The following is a 21,109-nucleotide window of genomic DNA, read 5'->3' as shown; positions in this document are numbered from 1 at the left end:
ATTTTCCTGAAACGATATGAACTGGTATGTATTATATAATTGTTCTGCAACCTGTAACAAACTGCGCAAACTCTTGATCCTATCCCCCGATGCCTCTACATATGTGAATAACTAGTGCAAATATTTTTATTTAATAATCTGTTTACAGTTACATACTTTTAACTTGTTGTTATTTTATTACGAAATAAACATTCAAATCGGTGATTAGGAGTAGCTCTCAGCTTAGTCATTTACTCCCGTAGATATTAATAGTAGAATGATACATAGAACAAAAAGAGTTGGGGTATGGGTAGGTCTTTGTGTTGCATTTAGTAGTTTAAATTTATAATACATGTTTTATGCCTTCAGTTTTTTTTTTGTCAAGCGTATATCATATAACCGTTTTGGTAATATGTATTCTATATCTACTTTAATCATATTATTGGTGTACTTTTTGAGATAACTTTGCGTGATTTTTCTAGTCTCACAACTGAGCGGAGTTTTGAATAGTTTCGATTGTATGTGGTTCTGGATCCACGCGTGTATCCGAATGCAGTCCATGTCTCAGAATTCCGTGTCTCGTCAGTCGTCTTCCTTCATTCAAGTTCATTCTTTCAAAGTCAATGTAGAAAATTATGATCAATTTTTGGTTCACGATTTTCAGTTTGTGTATTTCAAGTCATGTTTCGTATTATGTTATAGATCTAAAATAATTATTAATACGTTAATTGCATCCTGTCGATAAACACTACGATGTTTTCCTTTTAGGTTAGTTTATGCACTTTCATTTTGCATTTGGTTAGAACAACTAACATACGGCTGCTGTTGTTATTGCGACTCATTTGATGATTTTAAAGAGGCTAGTCAATTTCCTGGCTATCAAAAGAGTCTGGAACTCGTACGATATTGTTTATACACTTAGTTAATTCGCTGTGAGTGCATAAATCGTACGTTAATAATATCGGGCGTGTAATTTCCAAGTTTTTGTTTATGTTTCGTAATTCGTCGAAACTTTTTCATATCCAGATTTTAAGTTGGGGGTAAGTATTCTATCGGATTATGCGCCTATTCCCTGTTTAATCGTTTTATTTATCCTGATTAACCCTACAATAATTGTAATTAGTTAATGAAGTAAATCGGACATTTTAAAGCTACACGCCTACTTTAAATGCAAATGTTATTCCATCGGGGAGCACGTAAATTGGCACGTTCTTTATTTTAATTTACAGGTAACTACTAATAAAGTTAACTATGAAATTCTCACAACACTACTTACCTTTATATGGCTATTTATGGTATGGTAACTAACATTAATTTATTATATTTTACATTTATATAAGATGCAAATTCTCATTATAAGTTAGATGGCTTTGAGAGGCTTGGTGCAAAAAATGACCTTTTTTACATTTTAATTGTTATACTCAATCTTATATTAAATTAGGAAGAACCTCAATAAAATAAAATAAGTTTTTATTTCATGAAGTCCATTTTTCTGACACTTTAAAACATTACAGTAATAACACTCGGTTCACCTTCATACATAAAATATAATACATATTTTTTTTAATTATGGAACTGTAATCATAATTTTGTTCACTTAAATACAACTCTTTATAATTTAAATAAAACTAAAACCTCAGCCATGGCCATTATCAATAGTTGAAAAATAAAATAAAAAGTAACTTAAAATCTCAATTGTTAAATGTTGAGAAAACAATCTATTCAACTAGAGGTTAAGAAAAGGATAGAAAATAAAAATGCTTTTAAAATTACCTAAAACAATGACTCCTAGTCTTCACTAAACCAGCACTATCTGCACTACAGTCAGTACTACTGCTATCCTCGATATCTAATGTCAATATGAACATATATCTTGAGGTCTTTGCTCAACTGATCAGGCAGGATGTGCATAGTTATTTAGATTCACTTGGAGACTTCGGTGGGGTGCTAAATCAGATTTAAGTGGTATATGCTTTGTTGCATTAACCTTGCAAATATTTTCAACCTATTGCGATTGTTTATTTATGTATTTGAATAGATATCGGTTTATAATGGAATATAATTGTGTAAAATAATATTAGAAACCAGGACAAGATGACTTTTTTGCAATTAAACAGCTGTGCGAGTATCTCGGAGATAGAAAGGAAAATATAATTTAAATATTTTGTTTGCATGTGGGTGGCATTAATTGATAGGTTGCTCTTGCGTATGCTGGCGCTAATTTCATACACTGCTTTATGCTAAAATTGCCTTGATTAAACTTGCATATTACCTAATTGAATGAAAAAGCCATAGATCATTCTAGATATTGTCATTCACATAAAAAAGCAGACAAGACGATGATTTAAGAGATTAAATGATATACTTGCTATTAGGTAGTCCTTTTATAAACCCACCTTTATTATTGTAATCATTGACTTAATCCAATGAAGAAATTGGTCACTGTCTCGCTAAAGTTTTTCACATCGGGAAAATATGCCTTTGTATGACAAAAAGCATTACCTAGATATTGTGTAGAATAGTTTACAGATAAATTCTGCAAAATTATTCAGTATGAATCGAAACATTTTACAAACAGGGATTTGTTGAAGGTAATAGCTAGCTGTTTTCATATCATCACACATGCTTTTCAATTTGAAAAAAAAAAGAACACTTGTGTTCCATATGGTTAGTATAATTGACTGAATACAAAAATGATTACAACTATTTAACGCGTTGAGAAGATCTATTACTATCGAAATTTTAACTCCAATAGGTCATACAAATCCAATTTGTACCTGAGTACAACTATCTAATTGAGCACTGAACAAAAAAAATCAATACTTCAGTTACAAAAGAAAAGAATTATTAAAACACCTAAAAAAATTGTCTCGTATTTGTTAAAAACGGTAATTACTTATCAAATTTATCAGTACGTAATTAATTTCACGTTAATATACTGAATTAGTCATAATAATTCATATCGAAATTGTAGTCAAAAAGGCTTTTATAAAGCATTGCACGAAATGGCTCTACCTGTTGTGAAATTTACGAAACGCGCACCATATTATGCCGAATTACGACAACAATAACAACAATATAATTTGATTAGGCTTACCCACGAATAGATCCTTCTTGCCGGTAAAAATATGTTAATTTCACACGAACGAATTTATTACGCACGGAGCGCCCCGACATCCGTCTTTAAATGAACTACCTATGTATTGATTTATGATCTATCTAGCTGGCTATGTATAGGTCTGGGATGCGTTTTCGTTTCGCTCCTATGTGCGGCGCCATGTACAGTTACGGTGTTGTGACAGATAAGCAAATTTCAGTTGACACGACGTTTATGATGGATTTATTACCTTTAAAAATATGATATGTAAAGGTTCAACGGTAGGTAAATTGATACTGAGTAGGAATCGAGAGGAAAAGAGCGTACCGTCTGTAGAGATTTTTGTTACGGCTTATGGAGTTTTCCGGTGTTTTGTATTGATTTTTTGGTGAAAGCGTAAATAAACCGGTACAGGTGGCCAAATTAAGACTTACTTGCCGGGTATAATTTATTTATACAAGTAGAATTAATATAAATTGAAAGGATAACATCATAACTTGGAAATGTTGTTTTTTTTAGTGTGCAAAATTATTTGCACTGATGAGTATCCGAATACGTTGACTTACTAGGTCACAATGAATAAATTGAAAGTGGGCGAGGTAGAATAGATATCGATCGTAGGAAAGAAACTAAATAAGGAGGAATTATTAACTTCAGTTAGACGTAAATTGCATAGGCCGGCCATTGTGCTTCGCGGCGAGCGGTTCATGGGATTCATCAATAATAAATCATTCTATGACATCATAAGAAAAGGGCCCTGTTTAGGTGGGTACATAGTACCCTATTAGTGATATTTAAACAGTAATTATAAAAGTAAAAAGAGCCTTGGTTGCTTTTTAAACACTTGTAAAATTTTGTGTGACTTAGCAATCTTGCGCGTCCCTTAACATTGGCACAGGTGAAAAGTTCTCTAGTATTTATCCCTGAGCATTGATTTTTATGTTGGCATTAGTCAAAAGTTAAAATAGAGTCAGAAATTTTTGTTCAAGACCAGCTGTTGAGTCTAAACTTTGAATTACCGACCGAACTTCTGTTCGATAGAGTCTTATGAAATCCCTATCTACCGTCAGATATATTATGTAAGTATATCACGTACCAGCGTGTGTGTATCACTTGCGGTGAGGGCCAATAGATGTTCCATCCGGCACACAAGTGCCAATAAATCTGCAAGCTTCGGTTGCAGTGAGGAGGACTTGATTTTGTCTATCGAGATTAGGCTATGATAAGTGGTATCTGAAGTACATATTCGTACTTTTTATGGTTCCCTGGTAATAACGGGCTTGATATAATCAAAGGCTTGCTAGTATCACTCGCACTTAATGTTTGTATTAACGGGGACCTTATTTATAGCCTAATGAAGATTCAATGACATATAAAGTATTAGTTTAATGCATAATCGCAGTTGTTTATGTGCGCTCAATACGGTTAATAATTATAATAACATGTTGGCTCTTGATTACCGCGGCTAACGTGCAGTTGATAACTTAAGAAACGCTTTCATTTCTCATTCTTGATTGGCTTCATTAAAATGTATCACAGACATCCTCATATTAGTGCTTTTTAACTTTATAATTATAGGTTACTTGAGGTAATTTCATTTTGATAAGTGTTGATCCTATAAACCGATAACTTCCATCTTAAAAGTTTGATCTATCCTTCTATAATATTTTAATTTGCAAGCAATATTTTAATTTTTGATCGTAAACAATATAAAAAATAGGAATTACACTTGTAAACGTAATGTTTTATTGTACGCGCCATAGTAGAGTATTTTTATATTGGTTAGTGTTCAAACGTTACTTACGTAAAATATATTGCGGAAAAATATCCAAACGTAGTCTATTTATCTGTGGCCATCAACTAGTCACGGGAATCGGTTTTAATCGAGAAAGCGCTGTATTTTGAGTACGAACAACGTTTATGCAAAAATCACGGCGTACAGGTAGAGCTTAGTAAGTAGGAGAAATAAAAACGATTTATTGTTAAAAGGTTCGAGAAATAATCATCTAAAAATAAGATGCAATCTTACGACGGTTAAAATGTATTTTCCTCTTGCAGATGTGATCATGGAACGTTTTCCTCTGAAGTCATCTGCTCCTAAAATGGGTACTACCTATCAGTCCGTCTACAAAAAGGTAAGTTTATTAAAGTTTATCACAATATCACTTCTAGTAATAAATTGTCCTGGGTATTCATTGTGCTCTGAGTTTGGCGATCGCGCGATGAGACGCATAATTTAAAAATTTCTCTCCAAAAATTCAATTTTCTGGACTACATACTGGTAGATTAAGGATAATAAATACTTAGCAGAGGGTTTTTACTTACCTCATGTCTCATGCAGGAGGCCATGTTTTATTGTACGGAGATGAACATGGACGCAGCCATGTTAGTAATAATGCAACAGTTTAAACTTTGTAAATGTATTGCGTTGTGTTTAAACAGTATTTTTTGATTTCCCGCTATTTTATTTATTTAAGTCGTATATTAGGAGTTGGGCGTCGGTAAGTTATTGGGCATGATGCTCATTAATTAACATTCAAATATTTATAATAGAATGAACAATGGCAAAAGTTTAAGTTGAAAATAAAATATGAAAACAAGCTTTGATCTAATGAAAGGTATGGAATATCACTTACCGAAGTCCTCCAGCGTTGGAGAATCCATTATTAAATCATGAATGTGATCGATTCTCAATCAGCGACGATATCGCGAAACACACGCGTAAATCAACTTTTACTGACCAGAACTTTTAAATTGTTTGATAATAAACAAACCGGTTATGATTTCTAGCAAAAATGAGTGCAAACACATGTAAATTGCATGAGAAGTCTAGCTTGAGGGTGATTTCTGCGTGATATGCAATACTTACAGTGTTATGATTAAAACCCCATAAAGTAATGACCGGCTATATCACTTTGACATGTCATAACAACCCCCGGCCGTGAGTTGCGCACAATGCAACTGTAGCGAGCGCACCTGATATCACCTCTATTACCTGCACCGTAGATACAGTATCGCTTTGGCGTACGTGTGCTGACTCTAACCCGACCAAAATGCGTGATCATGCAGTACTGTAGGCGGGCGGCGGCTGGTAACGCCTACGTAATTCGTTCACGTTATCTCTGGTACGAAGTCGTGGTCGGCACCCTTACCGTTTATTGATTTTCGCCCCCGCATATCCCAGTGCTGTTTGACCGAGCTCTCGCTTCGCATACCTCTGAAGTGCCGCACCTTTGATTTGTACTCGGGTACATATTAAGAACTACTGTTAACTATTTGTGAGTGGTGCGAAATTTGTGTGTAATCATTGATCGGATTATATATTATGAAACCCCTCTGGTAGGTACCATATTTACTTAGAACTCTTTGTGAACTATACAAGTATCTACTTTAGTGGTATCCAGATCGATACCTACCTACTTATATGCTTTATGACAGTTCACACAATTACTTAGATGTTATCATTATATCATTGTTTTGGAGAGCTTGAAATATTGCTGTTCCGCTGATAAATAAATATAAAATTCTTATAGTATAGTCCGCTGCCCGTATTTTGCATTATGCCACATAATGCAGTTTAAAGCGCTTATTACACTTGACTGAATGTTGTAGTCTTATTAAGTCATTACTGGAAATCAGCTAAGTGTAATCGCATTCGTCTTGCTAAACGCGAACGTATTATATGCCATACAAACATGTTTCTGAATAAGCGACTACTTTCGAGTGTAGTAAGCGCCTAAGTTATAATCCTTGTGTTATTATACGTTCTTTTATGTTCTAAAACATATTATTATTATTTGTGACCTACTTTTCTCCTACCACGTTTCCTTCTTGACAGCTATCAAGGATCGTACAGTCCACGACGTTATGATTGCATAACAGCAACGATTCAATAACCTCCTTTCTGATGACTTTGACAGAATTATAGTTAAATGTGGAATAAGTATCAGGCTGGTGAAAGTTCCACGTGGGATCAATGACCTTTCCATAGATAGATACATATTTAATAGCATCGCCGTTTGGTCTCCGAAAAGTAGACAGAAATAAGAGTAAGGCCATTATATCCATGTATCTTGATAGTTCTCCTAAGGCTTCCGTTAAATTGTTAAGATTGAGAATTAAGTTAATGTAAAATTAAAACAAAATGGAGCAAACGAGGAGTGAGGGCTTTCGATCGATCGACTCGTAAACGAAGTTGGTTGCATGCTATTAATCATTTCCTGAGACATACTTCACTTAATAGACTTCCTACGTATGTAATTTACAATATTAAATAAATATTAAACACAATCGTTTTATATGGCTATTCCTTCAGTATATACTGGTTCAATAGATACTGGACAGGGTCCGGTGGATATCGTTCGAGAAGTTTCTCAGGACACGTGACGAGGCCTAGGTAGATAGTTAGATACGCAGCTCACGTTAACGTCCTAACCTGATCCGGAAATTCATCTCTTGTCATATCAGGCGCACATTGTAGTCGCACAATGTCCAGAGCTGTTCCAATCACTTGTAATAAATTGCCACCATTGCAATAGCTGTGTGTGCATCGGGCAGACACGCGCTCTGCCTCGCTCGGAGGGGTCGTATTTCTGTCGTTTGACATCTATCATAATCCACAATGAAACTAGGCGGCAGGAACAGATACAGAACTCTTGTTGCTGAGGGCCAAACCGAACCTGTTAGTATAAGCATGATTTATGTATCTGTCTTATAAAACTTCTTCAACTTACCTTAACCTATTTTGAAATATATAATAAAAGTTGTTGAGCTTTTCATAACTTTTTATCTTCGTCTTTTTTTTCTATCATCGTTTTAAATATCATTTTGTAATAGTAATAAAGAGCACCGAAGATTTATTATTTCATAATTCCTGTCTCTTTCTAATTTTAGTTCAAAAATTCGTTACTTCGTTCGACTTTTTAAAATTATTTTATATCTGGATCAAGAAAAAAACAAGAATTGATTTTTGTCACAGTTCTATCCATCAATTCTTTTGAATTATTTCTTTCGCGAAGTTTATTTTTTAATGTTTAAAGATTGGCCACGTTATGAATTTTAAAGCCTATGGTTTCTCTATCAGAATAACACGAATAGTTTGTTTGTAGAATGTTCGCTTTTATTTAAATTTGTAATTATATGTATTGAATTGATCTCTTCTTTTTTCAATGTTTCACTGAAAACGCGCTTTGTGTTGCTTAAGGCTTAAAATACATTTAGTTATTTACTAAATTTATCGATTTACGTTACTATCGAAAAACCTTTCCTAATAATTCGATAACTAATATTTTATGGTTTTAAATTAAAATAAAATGCTTGTAAAATACACTTAAGCATATTAAGCATTGCTTCATTCTATTTTTTTTTGATAATTATCTAGCTAAATTAGATCGTTGGTCACGACTTTAATTTTTCTTTCCGGCTTTCCACAAACACTCCCAAACGATGTTGTTAACATTATAATGAAAAGATCTATCAGATCAGGTATACACGACTTCTGGTCAGCCAGGTCTTTGTTGTTAGCTAACCTGGGGCCTACCGCCACGTCTAAAAGTAGTAAAAGTATTGTGGGTGCTGAAGAGAGATTCTACTCTATGCATTCAATAGTATTTGACAAAAAAGCGGTTTATTTCGTAAAACAGATTGACAAAAAAAATGAATACGCGTTTATAAAGGGGATACATACAGTGATAAAAAATCTCGTGTGACGTCACTTACCAGTACGCTTTTTACTAGCAATTAATGTTCCTAGCCCCCACTACCATGTCGTTTCATCAACTTAAGAGCTTTAAACTTTCCTTAATTTTTAAAGATATGATTTCAAGAAAATACGTCTTCAATTGTTTTTGGAAATCTGTCTGACTGAACAGATTTGTATTATTAGATTTACTGCCGATTTTTCAATCGCCAGATAACTTTTATCTGAGGAATAAATATGGCAGTTTGACATATTTTCTATACAAAGGCTGTCGAAACGTCAAACTTATTCGTTAGATAAATTGCGCTGTTACGCTTCCGCAACCATACCAATATTATATTAAGATGTGGTAGACCCTGAGCTTGCACGCTGGTCCTCGACACCATGGTTAAAATGCGGTTGTGGCACTCTTAAGAAAAAGTAGGAGACCTCCATAAAAAAAAACACGACGAAAATTGAAATCGAACTGACCAACCTAACATTATATATATTTTTAAAACCGACTCTCGCGTTACCGAACTTAGTTTAATCCTTGTGTTGCTTGTTGTTTCAAAAACATTCAAGTCACATGCGCAAAGATACCCAGACTCACGCGCTCAGTGGGTTTGGCGTGGTGACTTCAAGAGACTCCTTGGTGATCTACAGTTACTAATGAAACTTTAACACAGGGTGGCAGCGCGAGCAATGGGCGGGGTGCTCACTCGGCGAGCGAGGATGACATGGTAGACATCACGGCGGGCCTGAACCAGGCGGCCGGCGCCAGCGTCAACACTACGCCCACCAGCCACGGGACTTTCCAGCTTTACGAGCATAGCGGCAGGAACTCCACCGCCAGTGCCAACTGTAAGTACCAGACTGGAAATTCATGAGCTACGTTCAGCATCGAAACTTTTTATAAATCTTATGTCTTGTAAATCTGTCAATGTATATTATAAACAGAACAAAATTTTAGTTTCGTATCGGGAAAAAATGCTTTGACGCAAATCTGCTGAATACTTTGTAAGTTTGTAAAAAGTTTTCTGATTGGTATTTGTAGATGACCTGTTACGATAATGTTTAACAAAATTTCCGTTTTGCCGCATTATGTCAAAATTCTTACCACCAGCAGGTCCTAAGACTACCTGAAGACTTGCTTTCTAAATTGGTTAGTATAACAACAGATTAACTAATTCTGTGACTTGCTTAAAGTGGTCTGTTTATGATATAGGTTCCACAATTAGTTGAATGTAGCAGTAGGGAGAGAAAATAATCAATCTCGTTTTTTATCCCATCAAAATAGCGCATACCAGTAAATTACTAGTGAATTCATACTTCTTTCTTACCGAGTCAATAGATATCCTCGTCTTTATTAAAGATACTTTCAGTCTATTGCCTGAATATTCAAGATAAACTGTAATCTTAGGTAAAATTGAAATATAATAAAACTATATTTTTTATTTTCAAGCCTACATCGCTCAATACTTCAGTTCGTCAGCCGGTAAGCTTAGTTGATGTGATTAATCATTAGTTGTCATAATTAGTTACATCATGGGAGTAGCTAGTAAGAGATAAGAGCTGTGAACAAAATTTATTACACCTATTGTTTTTGTGGGATTGGATACAGACTTTGAAATTGGAAACAAGTGCTGTTCCTTGCTACCCCCATGCAGTGCATGCTTTCCATTCCTGTGATCGTGCATATTGAATAATGACCTTAGCTAGTGACAGTGACTTATCACTTTTTATATCATTGAATGATCATTAATAAGAACTATAATAAGAAGTAGGTGATATGTTTATACATTATAGCTTTTCTTTCATGTAGATTGTGTTAACCTTCGTCTTTTTCTTTACCTAAAACCACTCGGATCGCAGGCAAGTCGTTATCAACCATATTTGTTATGCATTAATTAATTCATTACTTATTGAATGCTGTTCACGATTTAGTTTTAAACGAATAATAGCTTAGTTGTAGGTAGTGATAAGGTTTTTTTTACAAGTTTCCTCTAAGAATCATCGTGGTTTCTTCTAGTAAGGGTCTCCTTATTTGCGTGTTACGTCCCAGGTCAAAAAAATAAGCAAGTACTTTCCAGAACATAATTTTTTAATAGCTACAAGCTCAGCGGGCTTAGAGGATAACCAATACAGGTTTCCAAACAAAAATAAACATAACTTGTTTTATAATAACACGCGATCGTATTACAAGTATACCAAATATGTCAATTAGATAAGGTTTATCTACATGTTAGTTCATGCAGTCCGTCAGATTAGATATAGGTCAGCAATAGTCAGTATAGTGCCAGACCTCAATGCAAACAGTGATTTTTCTATATTCGACTAGGTATGGACGCAGTAGAATTAGAACAGGGGGACACGGAGCCCCTCGTCGCCGCCGATGATGTAGGTAAAATTATGTTGTTACGTATGTACTATAAGTTTCAACTTCCTGTGACTTTATTGTGCTATGCTGTACTTAAATTACTTGATGTTATAACAGTTTGTGATGCTTTTCTTTATTTATTATTAACCACCGCCCAGTCCTTGTAGTAAGATATTAAACGGATCATGCCAGATAATAATGTCTTAAAAAACATAATCTCTTATTTTTGTGAGCATCTTGATATCTAGTAAGTTACCGTATGTAATGCAAATTATATACGATATCTACTGTGTAGTGAAACTAAACGGCCTTGAAAGACCTACCTAGTATTATATTTCTGTTAAGAAGTGAAATGTCGACAAAATGCCACGTGATAGATGCGACTGTATCGTCACGTCACACGTCCTCTTATTATAAACTCAAAGCGGAGTTGAATTGCCTTTTTTCGAGTAAAACTAAATTTCAGCTACTGGAAATAATAATGTGTTGAAGTAGTTACTGCAAATAATAACCACATTGAGAGCGACCCTCCTAGTAAAATTCTTGAAACTTTTTTTTATTTCTTGTCAGTTGAAACTTGTTTTAATGTAAAACAGCAAACAAAATAATTTTATATTATCGAATAATCTCGGAGCGCTTAGCTCATTAATTCATTGTTGGTAGTTTGTGAAGGTCACCGCTATGGCAACACTTTAATTTGACGTTTCATTCTGCGTCAGCGTCACCCGACACCTGACCGAATGTCGAAACATTTTTTTGTTTTCTTTTGTACCTCCAATGTGTTATCATAAGTATTGCAAATTAAAAACGAAGCAATAAAATCTGTGATAATAGTATTAACGTAGACTTTAATAGTAGGTAGGTTACCGTTGTGCGTGAACTAAGTGTATGATCATGCTTTAAATATTGTTCGGAAGTTGTTAAATAATACTGCAATATTGTTGCAGGGGACGCAGTTATATTTTCCGGAATGTCTGGTAAGCAAAACTAGAAATATACACTATTAAATGTTCTTGATTTGCTTAGCCTCAAAGGCTATTTAGTTACTTGTGTATCATTGCGACGCCTGTCTGTTGTAGACGTTTCGTCATTTGTTTTGTATAATTATTTTGAGTTGCATTTGTTTTATCACGAATCGATTCGAAATGATGTTATTTAGAACGGTATTGTTACTTTTAACATGACTTATTTCTGAGTTAAAGTTAGTATTTTTTGAGAAATAACTCAATTTTCACATCTTTACCCAAAGATGTGTTATAAAAGCATTACAAATACAGATAATAATTTTGAATTAAGTGAGATCTTTTTATCGATCAATATTTGTTTAGGTGTGTTATACTGAGTAAGAATATGGTTGCATGAGTAGTGTGTATCAACAACCCGTAGACAAACACTTTCACTATCGTAGACATTGCACTTGTATTGTTCTTATTTCGTAACTGTTCATGGTTGCGCTCTCAGATGAAAAGTGAATCTTACTCGACAACTGTAATAAATAGTCTCACATTTAAAAGGAATAGTGGAAGTGGATCTTTAGTTTATCTTTATAATTTCACTTCTCATTACACATTGCAAGTAAATTATGTTTTGTTCATGTAAATGTGTATAATCTACAATAACAATAAATTTTATCTATATAACTATAATCTTCCCTCAATGAAGAGAACATGTGGGCAACAGATTAATGAATGATTAACATTCTCGCATATCTAGTTTAGGACATTCACCTTTGGCAATTAAATATGAAATCATATTCTAATATAGTGGCAAATTCAAAGTTTTAAACAACAGTTCAAGTTATATTTTATTGTAAAGATCGCTGAAACTCAAAGTCATAATAAATATGAATCCTGGGCACAATCACACACTGGCATCTTGATTCAATCACTGCACGGACTCACAAAGGTCACTGTGCTCGCTGGAGAGGCCCGTCGCGAACATTGAATAATTGTCCCCTCAGTCCTATTTAGAGTCAGTTCGCAGCAAACCAAGTGTGTACTTACATGGCCCCAAGTGAGTTAGTATAATATTCTATGCTACACTGATAGTAAATTCTATGCAGTGATATACTCTTAATACGCCTAAAGAATTTAATGATACATTGTTCTAGTTCTTAATAGTGTACTAGGTATCATTCTCTTGGCAAATTGACCACTTAATCTAAATAAGCTCTTGAAGCATCGTACAGACATTTCTTAATGAAGTAATACTTTATGATTTATGTAACTGATGCAGTACCATACTCCATTGTAATAAACTTCTCTGACATTCTGAAGTAAATACATTCTAAAAGTAGAACTGTTTCATATTTTTCTTATCTATTTAAATAAGAGCTAACAACAAGCACAAGGCAAAAGTTGGCAAAAACACTTTTGACCTAGCACTGAAAAGAATTAACATTACAATTCATTCCTTTGTATCTGAAGAACTCTGTAACCCAATTGTACTGTTTGTTATCATACATAACCTTAGTATTTTGTACATTTGTTGTGTTTATATTAACATAATATTTTTCACATGTTGTGCAGGCGACGACGACATCCCGGGAATCGGCCAATACGATGACTTCCACACGATCGACTGGCAGCGGGACATCGCCCGCGACCGTATGCGCCACCGATACATCGTCAAGAAACGACAGGACTCTCTATGGGATCTTATAAAGGCGGGTATTGTATTGTAAACTAGTCATCGTTTATTTGACAATATCATAGCTTGTTTTAAATGGCGGTAACATATGCAGGGAGCTCACGATGCGTGGTCGGGCTGGGTGTGCGTGCTGCTGGTCGGTGTGTGCACTGGCATTGTGGCCGGAGTCATTGACATCGGCGCCTCTTGGATGACGGACCTCAAATTCGGAATCTGCCCTCAAGCTTTCTGGCTCAACCGCGAGCAGTGCTGCTGGTCAGATACGGACACAACATTTGATACTGGCAATTGTTCACAGGTAGTAAAACAAGTACCGATAACTCCCAGATTAAGCCGGGATGTTTACCTATGATTGAATACATTTGTCGCATGTTAAGTAACTAACGCTTGATGTTTGTGTCAGTGGCTGACATGGCCGCAAGTTCTGGGCGGCGCCCGCGAGGGTCCGGGAGCCTACATTATCAGCTACCTGTTCTACATCGTGTGGGCGCTCGTATTCGCCGCCCTCTCCGCGTCGCTCGTGCGGATGTTCGCTCCATACGCATGCGGATCAGGTATATAACATTCCCAATTGACCTTAATAGTACCCATTTAGGCGCTGTGTCTTATCTTATATTTCTATTTCACCCAGGTATACCTGAAATCAAGACCATATTGAGCGGATTCATTATACGAGGGTACCTTGGGAAATGGACGCTCATCATCAAGGTCGTGGGTCTGATCCTGTCGGTATCGTCAGGACTCTCGCTTGGGAAGGAGGGACCGATGGTACACATTGCCAGCTGTCTCGGTAAGTTCTTTAGTCGTTTAAGACTTTAACGTAAATCCAAATACTCTTCGACGATTTCTAAATATCGAGTATTCCCACAGGTAACATCCTCTCGTACCTGTTCCCCAAGTATGGGCGTAACGAAGCTAAGAAGCGTGAGATATTGTCAGCGGCCGCGGCTGCTGGTGTGTCCGTGGCTTTTGGCGCGCCCATCGGTGGAGTGTTGTTCAGTTTGGAAGAGGTAAGTATAGATAAACCACGCGGATTTGTGCAGTAAAACAGATTCGATAACAACTGTAGATAATTTTGTGATTTTCTGTTATCCGAAGTAATAAAAATCCAATCAACTTAAGAAATTGTTTGTAGAATCAAGATGCTGTACTTGGTTCAGGAAAATGTTTAGTCTTCCTGTAAATCATAAATATTGTTTAATTCGTGTGCTCGTCGTCAGGGATTTTTCCTCATCCTACTCACTAAAAAAGAAATCGTGTCTGGGAATGTACTCTCCAATGTCGAATGAAAATACTTTTCCCTTAACCGTCAATGACAAACTTCGCGTACACGACAAACATGACTGCGAAGCACCGCAGTCTATTGACTGCTTGTTAAATAACAAGCACGGCACTTGTGAGCGCCGCGTCAGAAGCCTAATAAACGAATAATCGATCTGGCAAATTTCTAGGATAGTCAGATTGACGAATTAGTAACCCCCATCTTAATGAAAATATTGACGCTTATGTTTATCTACAGGTATCATACTACTTCCCCCTGAAGACGCTGTGGCGCTCGTTCTTCTGCGCACTGATCGCCGCCTTCATCTTGCGCTCCATCAATCCCTTCGGTAACGAGCACTCGGTGCTGTTCTTCGTGGAGTACAACAAGCCCTGGATATTCTTCGAGCTCATACCATTTGTCGGCCTCGGTATTATTGGGGTACGTGTAATTATAAGGAAATATCTCATAGCATGCAAGTGTAACATATATTTTAACTAGACTACATGTTACGTTTAATGCAATTTTACAAGTTAGAAGTAGTATTGTTTTATTAAGTACTATTTCTATCGTCTATACAGGGTTGCATAGCTACGATCTTCATAAAGGCGAACATCTACTGGTGCCGCTACCGCAAGTACTCGAAGCTGGGCCAGTACCCGGTGACGGAGGTGCTGGTGGTGACCCTGGTGACGGCCGTCATCGCTTATCCGAACCCCTACACGCGCATGAACACCAGCGAGCTGATCTACCTGCTGTTCAACCAGTGCGGCATCTCCAACTCTGATCCCGTCTGGTAAGAATCTTCCTGCTATTAAGATTGCAAAAACAGTAAAGCAAAATTACTAAGAGTAATTCAATTCTGTTCAATTCATTTTCTGATATTCTTGCTATTTATTCCTTAACAAATATGATAACATTCCTAAATTGATGAATGACAATTTTGCTATGGGTCACAAAGACAATTTAGATAACTAATACTTAGTGATTTGTTTCAACTTCTAAGTAATGAAGGGTAAAACAATTAAAATAATTGTAATTGTGTGCAGTGATTACAACCGTAACTTCACGGACGTGAACTCTGCCATCGAGAAGGCGGCGGCTGGCCCGGGCGTGTACCGCGCCATCTGGCTGCTGGTGCTGGCGCTCGTGCTCAAGCTGGTCATGACCATCTTCACGTTCGGTATCAAGGTGCCCTGCGGACTCTTCATACCCAGTCTCGCGCTTGGAGCCATCGCTGGCAGAATTGTGGGCATTGGTCAGTATTCACTTGATATTATTGGTCAAAGCTCAAAATGAAGGCTTGAGCTTTGAAGTGATCGAACTATCTGTACATTTCCTTATCACCAGCTTGTATAATATGATTGTAAGTCATATCATTATTGGTTTATTGCTACATTCTTAAACTCGCTGGAAATGGAAACTTCCAAACCAAATTCCGATAAAAAATATAAAACAAACTCCATGAGTCCTCTTTAAATTTAAATTGTTACATTATTTTATACTAACCGTAAGTGTGTTACGTTTAGGTGTGGAACAACTGGCCTACAACTATCCGAAGATCTGGCTGTTCTCGGGCGAGTGTTCGACGGGCGACGACTGCATCACGCCGGGACTGTATGCTATGGTCGGTGCCGCCGCCGTGCTGGGCGGGGTCACTAGGATGACCGGTGAGCTACTCTTAATGTTCATGTCACTATTATAACAACACAAACTGCCAATACCACTTGTTATCCTTTTTATAGAAACACAATAGAAATATATTAAATAAGTTGGTAAAATACTATTTGATATTAATTATAATTCACGCTTGTATTTCGAATAATAAGTAATGTTACCGTGTGCAGTGTCTCTGGTGGTGATAATGTTCGAGCTGACGGGCGGCGTGCGGTACATCGTCCCTCTGATGGCGGCCGCCATGGCCTCCAAGTGGGTGGGCGACGCGCTCGGCCGGCAGGGCATCTACGACGCGCACATCGCGCTCAACGGGTACCCGTTCCTCGACAGCAAGGATGAGTTCCAGCACACCTCGCTTGCCGCTGATGTCATGCAGCCCAAGTAAGTGCATTATAAAATCCTTTATTAAAATCAGCTACTTGCAAATAATATCTCATAGGTTTTTACTAGTTTAGATCCATTTACCTTGACGAAAAAAACTTCGTATTCGTAACAAGTACGATTCATATTGTTGACTGCACGCATAGCCGAGTGGTTAAGGTCATCACGCCAAACCCACTGAGCGCGACTTGTCGCGGGTTCGATCCCCGCGTAGGACAAGCGTTTGTGTGATCCACGAATGCTTGTTCTGAGTCTAGGTGTCTTTGTGCATGTGAATTGTATGTTTGCGAAAAAACCCAGCGATACAAATTAAATTGCATAGAGCGGGCGTCATTAATTAAAAAAAAGTATATCTAAATCTAAACTTCTGACAGACACCTATCAAGAACGTTTTGCTATGCCATACCAATGCGAAAGTATCATTGTTAATGCCAAACGCTGTGCGTAGACATTAGAGCAAGCGACGGATAAATTGCTATATGGCTGTTGCTGCGTGTTATATGCAATTAAACTGTAAGTTATCACAGTTTCTGCTAACCGAACTTAAATGGCGAGTAATAGATTATGAAAGCTTGGGCTTGATACAGGAAGTAATAATTGTGTCCTTGCGTTGAAGCTGCGTTCCAGTTCTATGTACAGCATGACATGTGATGATAATCTGCGAATTGTTGTCTTGATATTTTGCGGTAGTTCTTTAAATAATAGTACCAAATTAATACAAGCTTATTGTCGACAGACGAAACGAAACGCTGGCGGTGATCACGCAGGACTCGATGACGGTAGATGACGTGGAGACACTGCTGAAAGAGACGGAACACAACGGATACCCGGTCGTGGTCTCCAAGGAGTCTCAGTACCTGGTCGGCTTCGTGCTGCGCCGGGACCTTAACCTGGCCATAGGTAACGCTTAAACAAACTTGTACATATTACTATTTAACAAACCTTGTGTCTTACAATAACAATGTGTTTTATGGTACAGCTAACGCTCGTCGCACGATGGAGGGCATCACGGGACAGACCGTGGTGATATTCGCGGGTACGACGCACCAGCAGCTGGCGCCGCCGCCCTGCCTTATGCTGAACCGCATCCTCGACATGGCGCCCATCACCGTCACGGACCAGACGCCCATGGAGACTGTCGTCGATATGTTTCGCAAGCTCGGTCTGCGACAGACACTCGTCACGCACAATGGGTGAGTAATACACATTCAACTCGTTAGTTGTTACTTGAAGATGATACAAGACGTTATTGGCTTGGTGTATGTTTGCAGGCGGCTGCTGGGCGTGATCACCAAGAAGGACGTGCTGCGGCACGTGAAGCAGATGGACAACGAGGACCCCAGCTCCGTGCTGTTCAACTGAGCCCGGCCGCGGCGGAGGTACGCCGGGCGGCGCAGACGACCTTAGCCTGCACGCAGAAACACCTACCCCCCATATACATTCAACTGTGTTTAAGTGATTCACAACGACTGTCTAACTGTTTGCTGGCACGCGGCTGCGTCAAGCGACTTTATGTCAAACGACATGTATCGACGTGCACCTCATTTTGTGTCTATATTATTAGAATAATGCAACGCGTGCTGTAATTGTCTCTAATCACGATCACGAGTGGGACGCGTCATTTCGTATATAAGATATTTATTTCCTCATATAAATAATGAACCATACCTATTTAGTAGTTGTAACAGGATAACAGTGTCGCTAAACTGGTTATTCGTCTGTATATTGAACTTGTCAGGTGTTCAGTGCCGCCCGAGGCCTTGGTTTGCATCAAGCATGTATATTGCGAATGTTCTATCCACATTTTGTTTTAGTACATAATCCTATAGCTTGACTATTTGATGATGCAACAGATTATTTACAATAAATGTTTATTTTTTGACAAAAATAATTTTAGTTTTTTATATAAAATGTCACTAAGTTGTCTTTTCACTCACATGCCAATTTAACTTAGTGGCATTATCTATGTTTATGTTAAGTACCTTATTAGCAAAACATTATTAATCAATTCTACTTTAATTTTATAGAATTTATTTTATATGAATCATGATAATGAAGTATTTTAACCATAAGCTATGCGTATTTGTTATATGAGTAATGAACAAACATGTTAGGTAATACAATGTAATAATTTATTTTCTTGTTTTCTTATAATTTGATATTTTACGCAATGTTCTATGTAAATAATGTTTTGTATACAAAGCATAATGTTTTATCAACATCTCATTTTAAGTAGAGTTTTAGTTTCGGATGTATTGTGTTTTCGCATGATTATGTATATTGTATTGAGATTGCCTATTTCGCACTTGACAACGAGAATAGAAGGTAGACTGAAGGTGTCGACTGTCGAGCAGTGCCAGCACTGAGCACTGGGCAGAGCGACGCCTGATCTGTGCGCATCGAGCAACACCCGCGCGTGTTGTCTGTCGGCGCCCGCGATAACATCTTGATGTATATATTGTAAATACGATCTTAAGTGAATATTATATTCTGCAACTATTTATTAAATCAGCCACATATGCGCCCGTCTCTGTATCACCAACGCTATATTAAATATAATGTATATGTTGCACATAACGTGTATTGAGTATTACTCGGTAGTAAAAATAGTAAATTATATTTGTATAGTTTCACTTAAATAGGGATCATGACGGTAACTTTGAACGCCTTTACAATTCGATTTAGACATTGGTACAGGGATGCAATCTATTTTAGAAAATAATGTGGACTTGTATGCAACTGATGTTATATAGTTCGATGGATACGATTAATGACGAAATACTATATAGAAACAGCAACAAGCGCAGAGTTCGGTGCGCACCCCGCCGCCGCCGGCGCCGCCCCGCGGGCAGACTGTGTGCGGGGGAGCTCCATAGAGGTCCTATGTTTAAAAAATGTACTGTTTATATGTGATCTTTTATACGAAAGGACTGAAAATTTAAACATTGTAAACATATATTTGTAAATATCGCATAATTAACTATACATTGCGCCTAGCCATTCGGCGCGCGCACCTTTTTATAATACATTATACAACTACGTCTTTATTACACTTGTTATATTGGTGTGCAATATTGAACCCACATTTAGTTCGCACATTGGCTCTAGCTTATAAAGATTTCCTTATATAAAGGTATCCAAGGTTTATAATCTGATTGTAAGTGTTATGCTCGAGTACCACAGAAAGTAATGACGCACGGGTGATATCGTCGATCTATATTATTATATAAATTAAGGCATGTCAATATATTGTTATTTACTGTATATTATTGTATATCTCAAAAGATCACTTATGATCATAAAATAAAATCAAATCGAAACAAGAAAACTAATTTAGATGTATATCCATAGGCGAAGAGTATCCCCCAATTCCGTCAATGTTATCCACTATAATCGTTGTTGTTCCTACATGATTAAAATCTGGATGTATTTAATTGTAGTTGTTAAATTGTAAGCGTAACGTGGACATCGTGACGATGCTGACGGTCATGTGGAGGTCAGTAGCGCTACAAGTATGGAACTGTCAGAATCGTTCTAATACTTTAAGTTCACAGCTTGTTATCTATGTGCATGAACACTGAGGTTGAAACAAAATAAAAAAAGGATTTCCATAAATTGGAAAGGGAGTAAATGCAATTCTGTGAACTAGAGGTATTAGTGGTGTGTAAACCGTAACCTTACTCTTATTACTATGATATTTACTGATACATATATAAAAGTTATTATTGAATAAAATAGCGACGTGGTTTTCCCAAGCGTTTGTGTACATCGTATTTCAGTTTAGGAAATTATTATAGAAATAAAGATTTTAAAAGTATTCCGTTTTTCTAATGTATCTAAGTAATTTTGTGCATTTTTTGCATAAGTCTTACTGGGTAAATAATGTTCAACGGTGAGATGGTACCGCGAAATGGTAAATAATGGTAACAGTAGCTCAGGGAATTTACGTAAAACACCCGATTTTCTGCAAAACATAATCTTCCTCCTGTCTTGATTAAATATCAAGAT

General features: G+C 36.9%; 1 protein-coding gene across 6 annotated transcripts; it reads left to right on the top strand.

Moving 5' to 3' along the window:
- The first annotated feature begins 561 nt into the window (after positions 1-561).
- On the top strand, positions 562-20,918 carry LOC113504294 (H(+)/Cl(-) exchange transporter 3). 6 transcript variants are annotated; one of them, XM_026886546.1, is made up of 19 exons: positions 562-747; positions 5,135-5,211; positions 9,443-9,617; positions 10,219-10,251; positions 11,095-11,157; positions 12,081-12,110; positions 13,662-13,798; positions 13,877-14,080; positions 14,186-14,336; positions 14,414-14,572; positions 14,653-14,792; positions 15,302-15,484; positions 15,625-15,839; positions 16,093-16,301; positions 16,573-16,713; positions 16,891-17,101; positions 17,838-18,001; positions 18,081-18,294; positions 18,373-20,918. In XM_026886546.1, exons 2-19 carry the CDS (start codon positions 5,143-5,145, stop codon positions 18,461-18,463), a joined length of 2,589 nt encoding a protein of 862 aa, XP_026742347.1. In that variant the 5' UTR covers positions 562-747; positions 5,135-5,142; the 3' UTR covers positions 18,464-20,918. The 6 variants fall into 6 exon arrangements, with proteins under 6 accessions (XP_026742347.1, XP_026742346.1, XP_026742348.1 ...); XM_026886545.1 differs by having other exon boundaries at positions 562-1,019; XM_026886547.1 differs by lacking the exon at positions 11,095-11,157 and having other exon boundaries at positions 562-1,019.
- The last annotated feature ends 191 nt before the right edge of the window (positions 20,919-21,109 follow it).

The sequence above is a fragment of the Trichoplusia ni genome, chromosome 21 (genome assembly GCF_003590095.1).
Source record: "Trichoplusia ni isolate ovarian cell line Hi5 chromosome 21, tn1, whole genome shotgun sequence".
NCBI lineage: Eukaryota > Metazoa > Arthropoda > Insecta > Lepidoptera > Noctuidae > Trichoplusia > Trichoplusia ni.
This window is presented reverse-complemented; position numbering and strand designations above follow the sequence as displayed.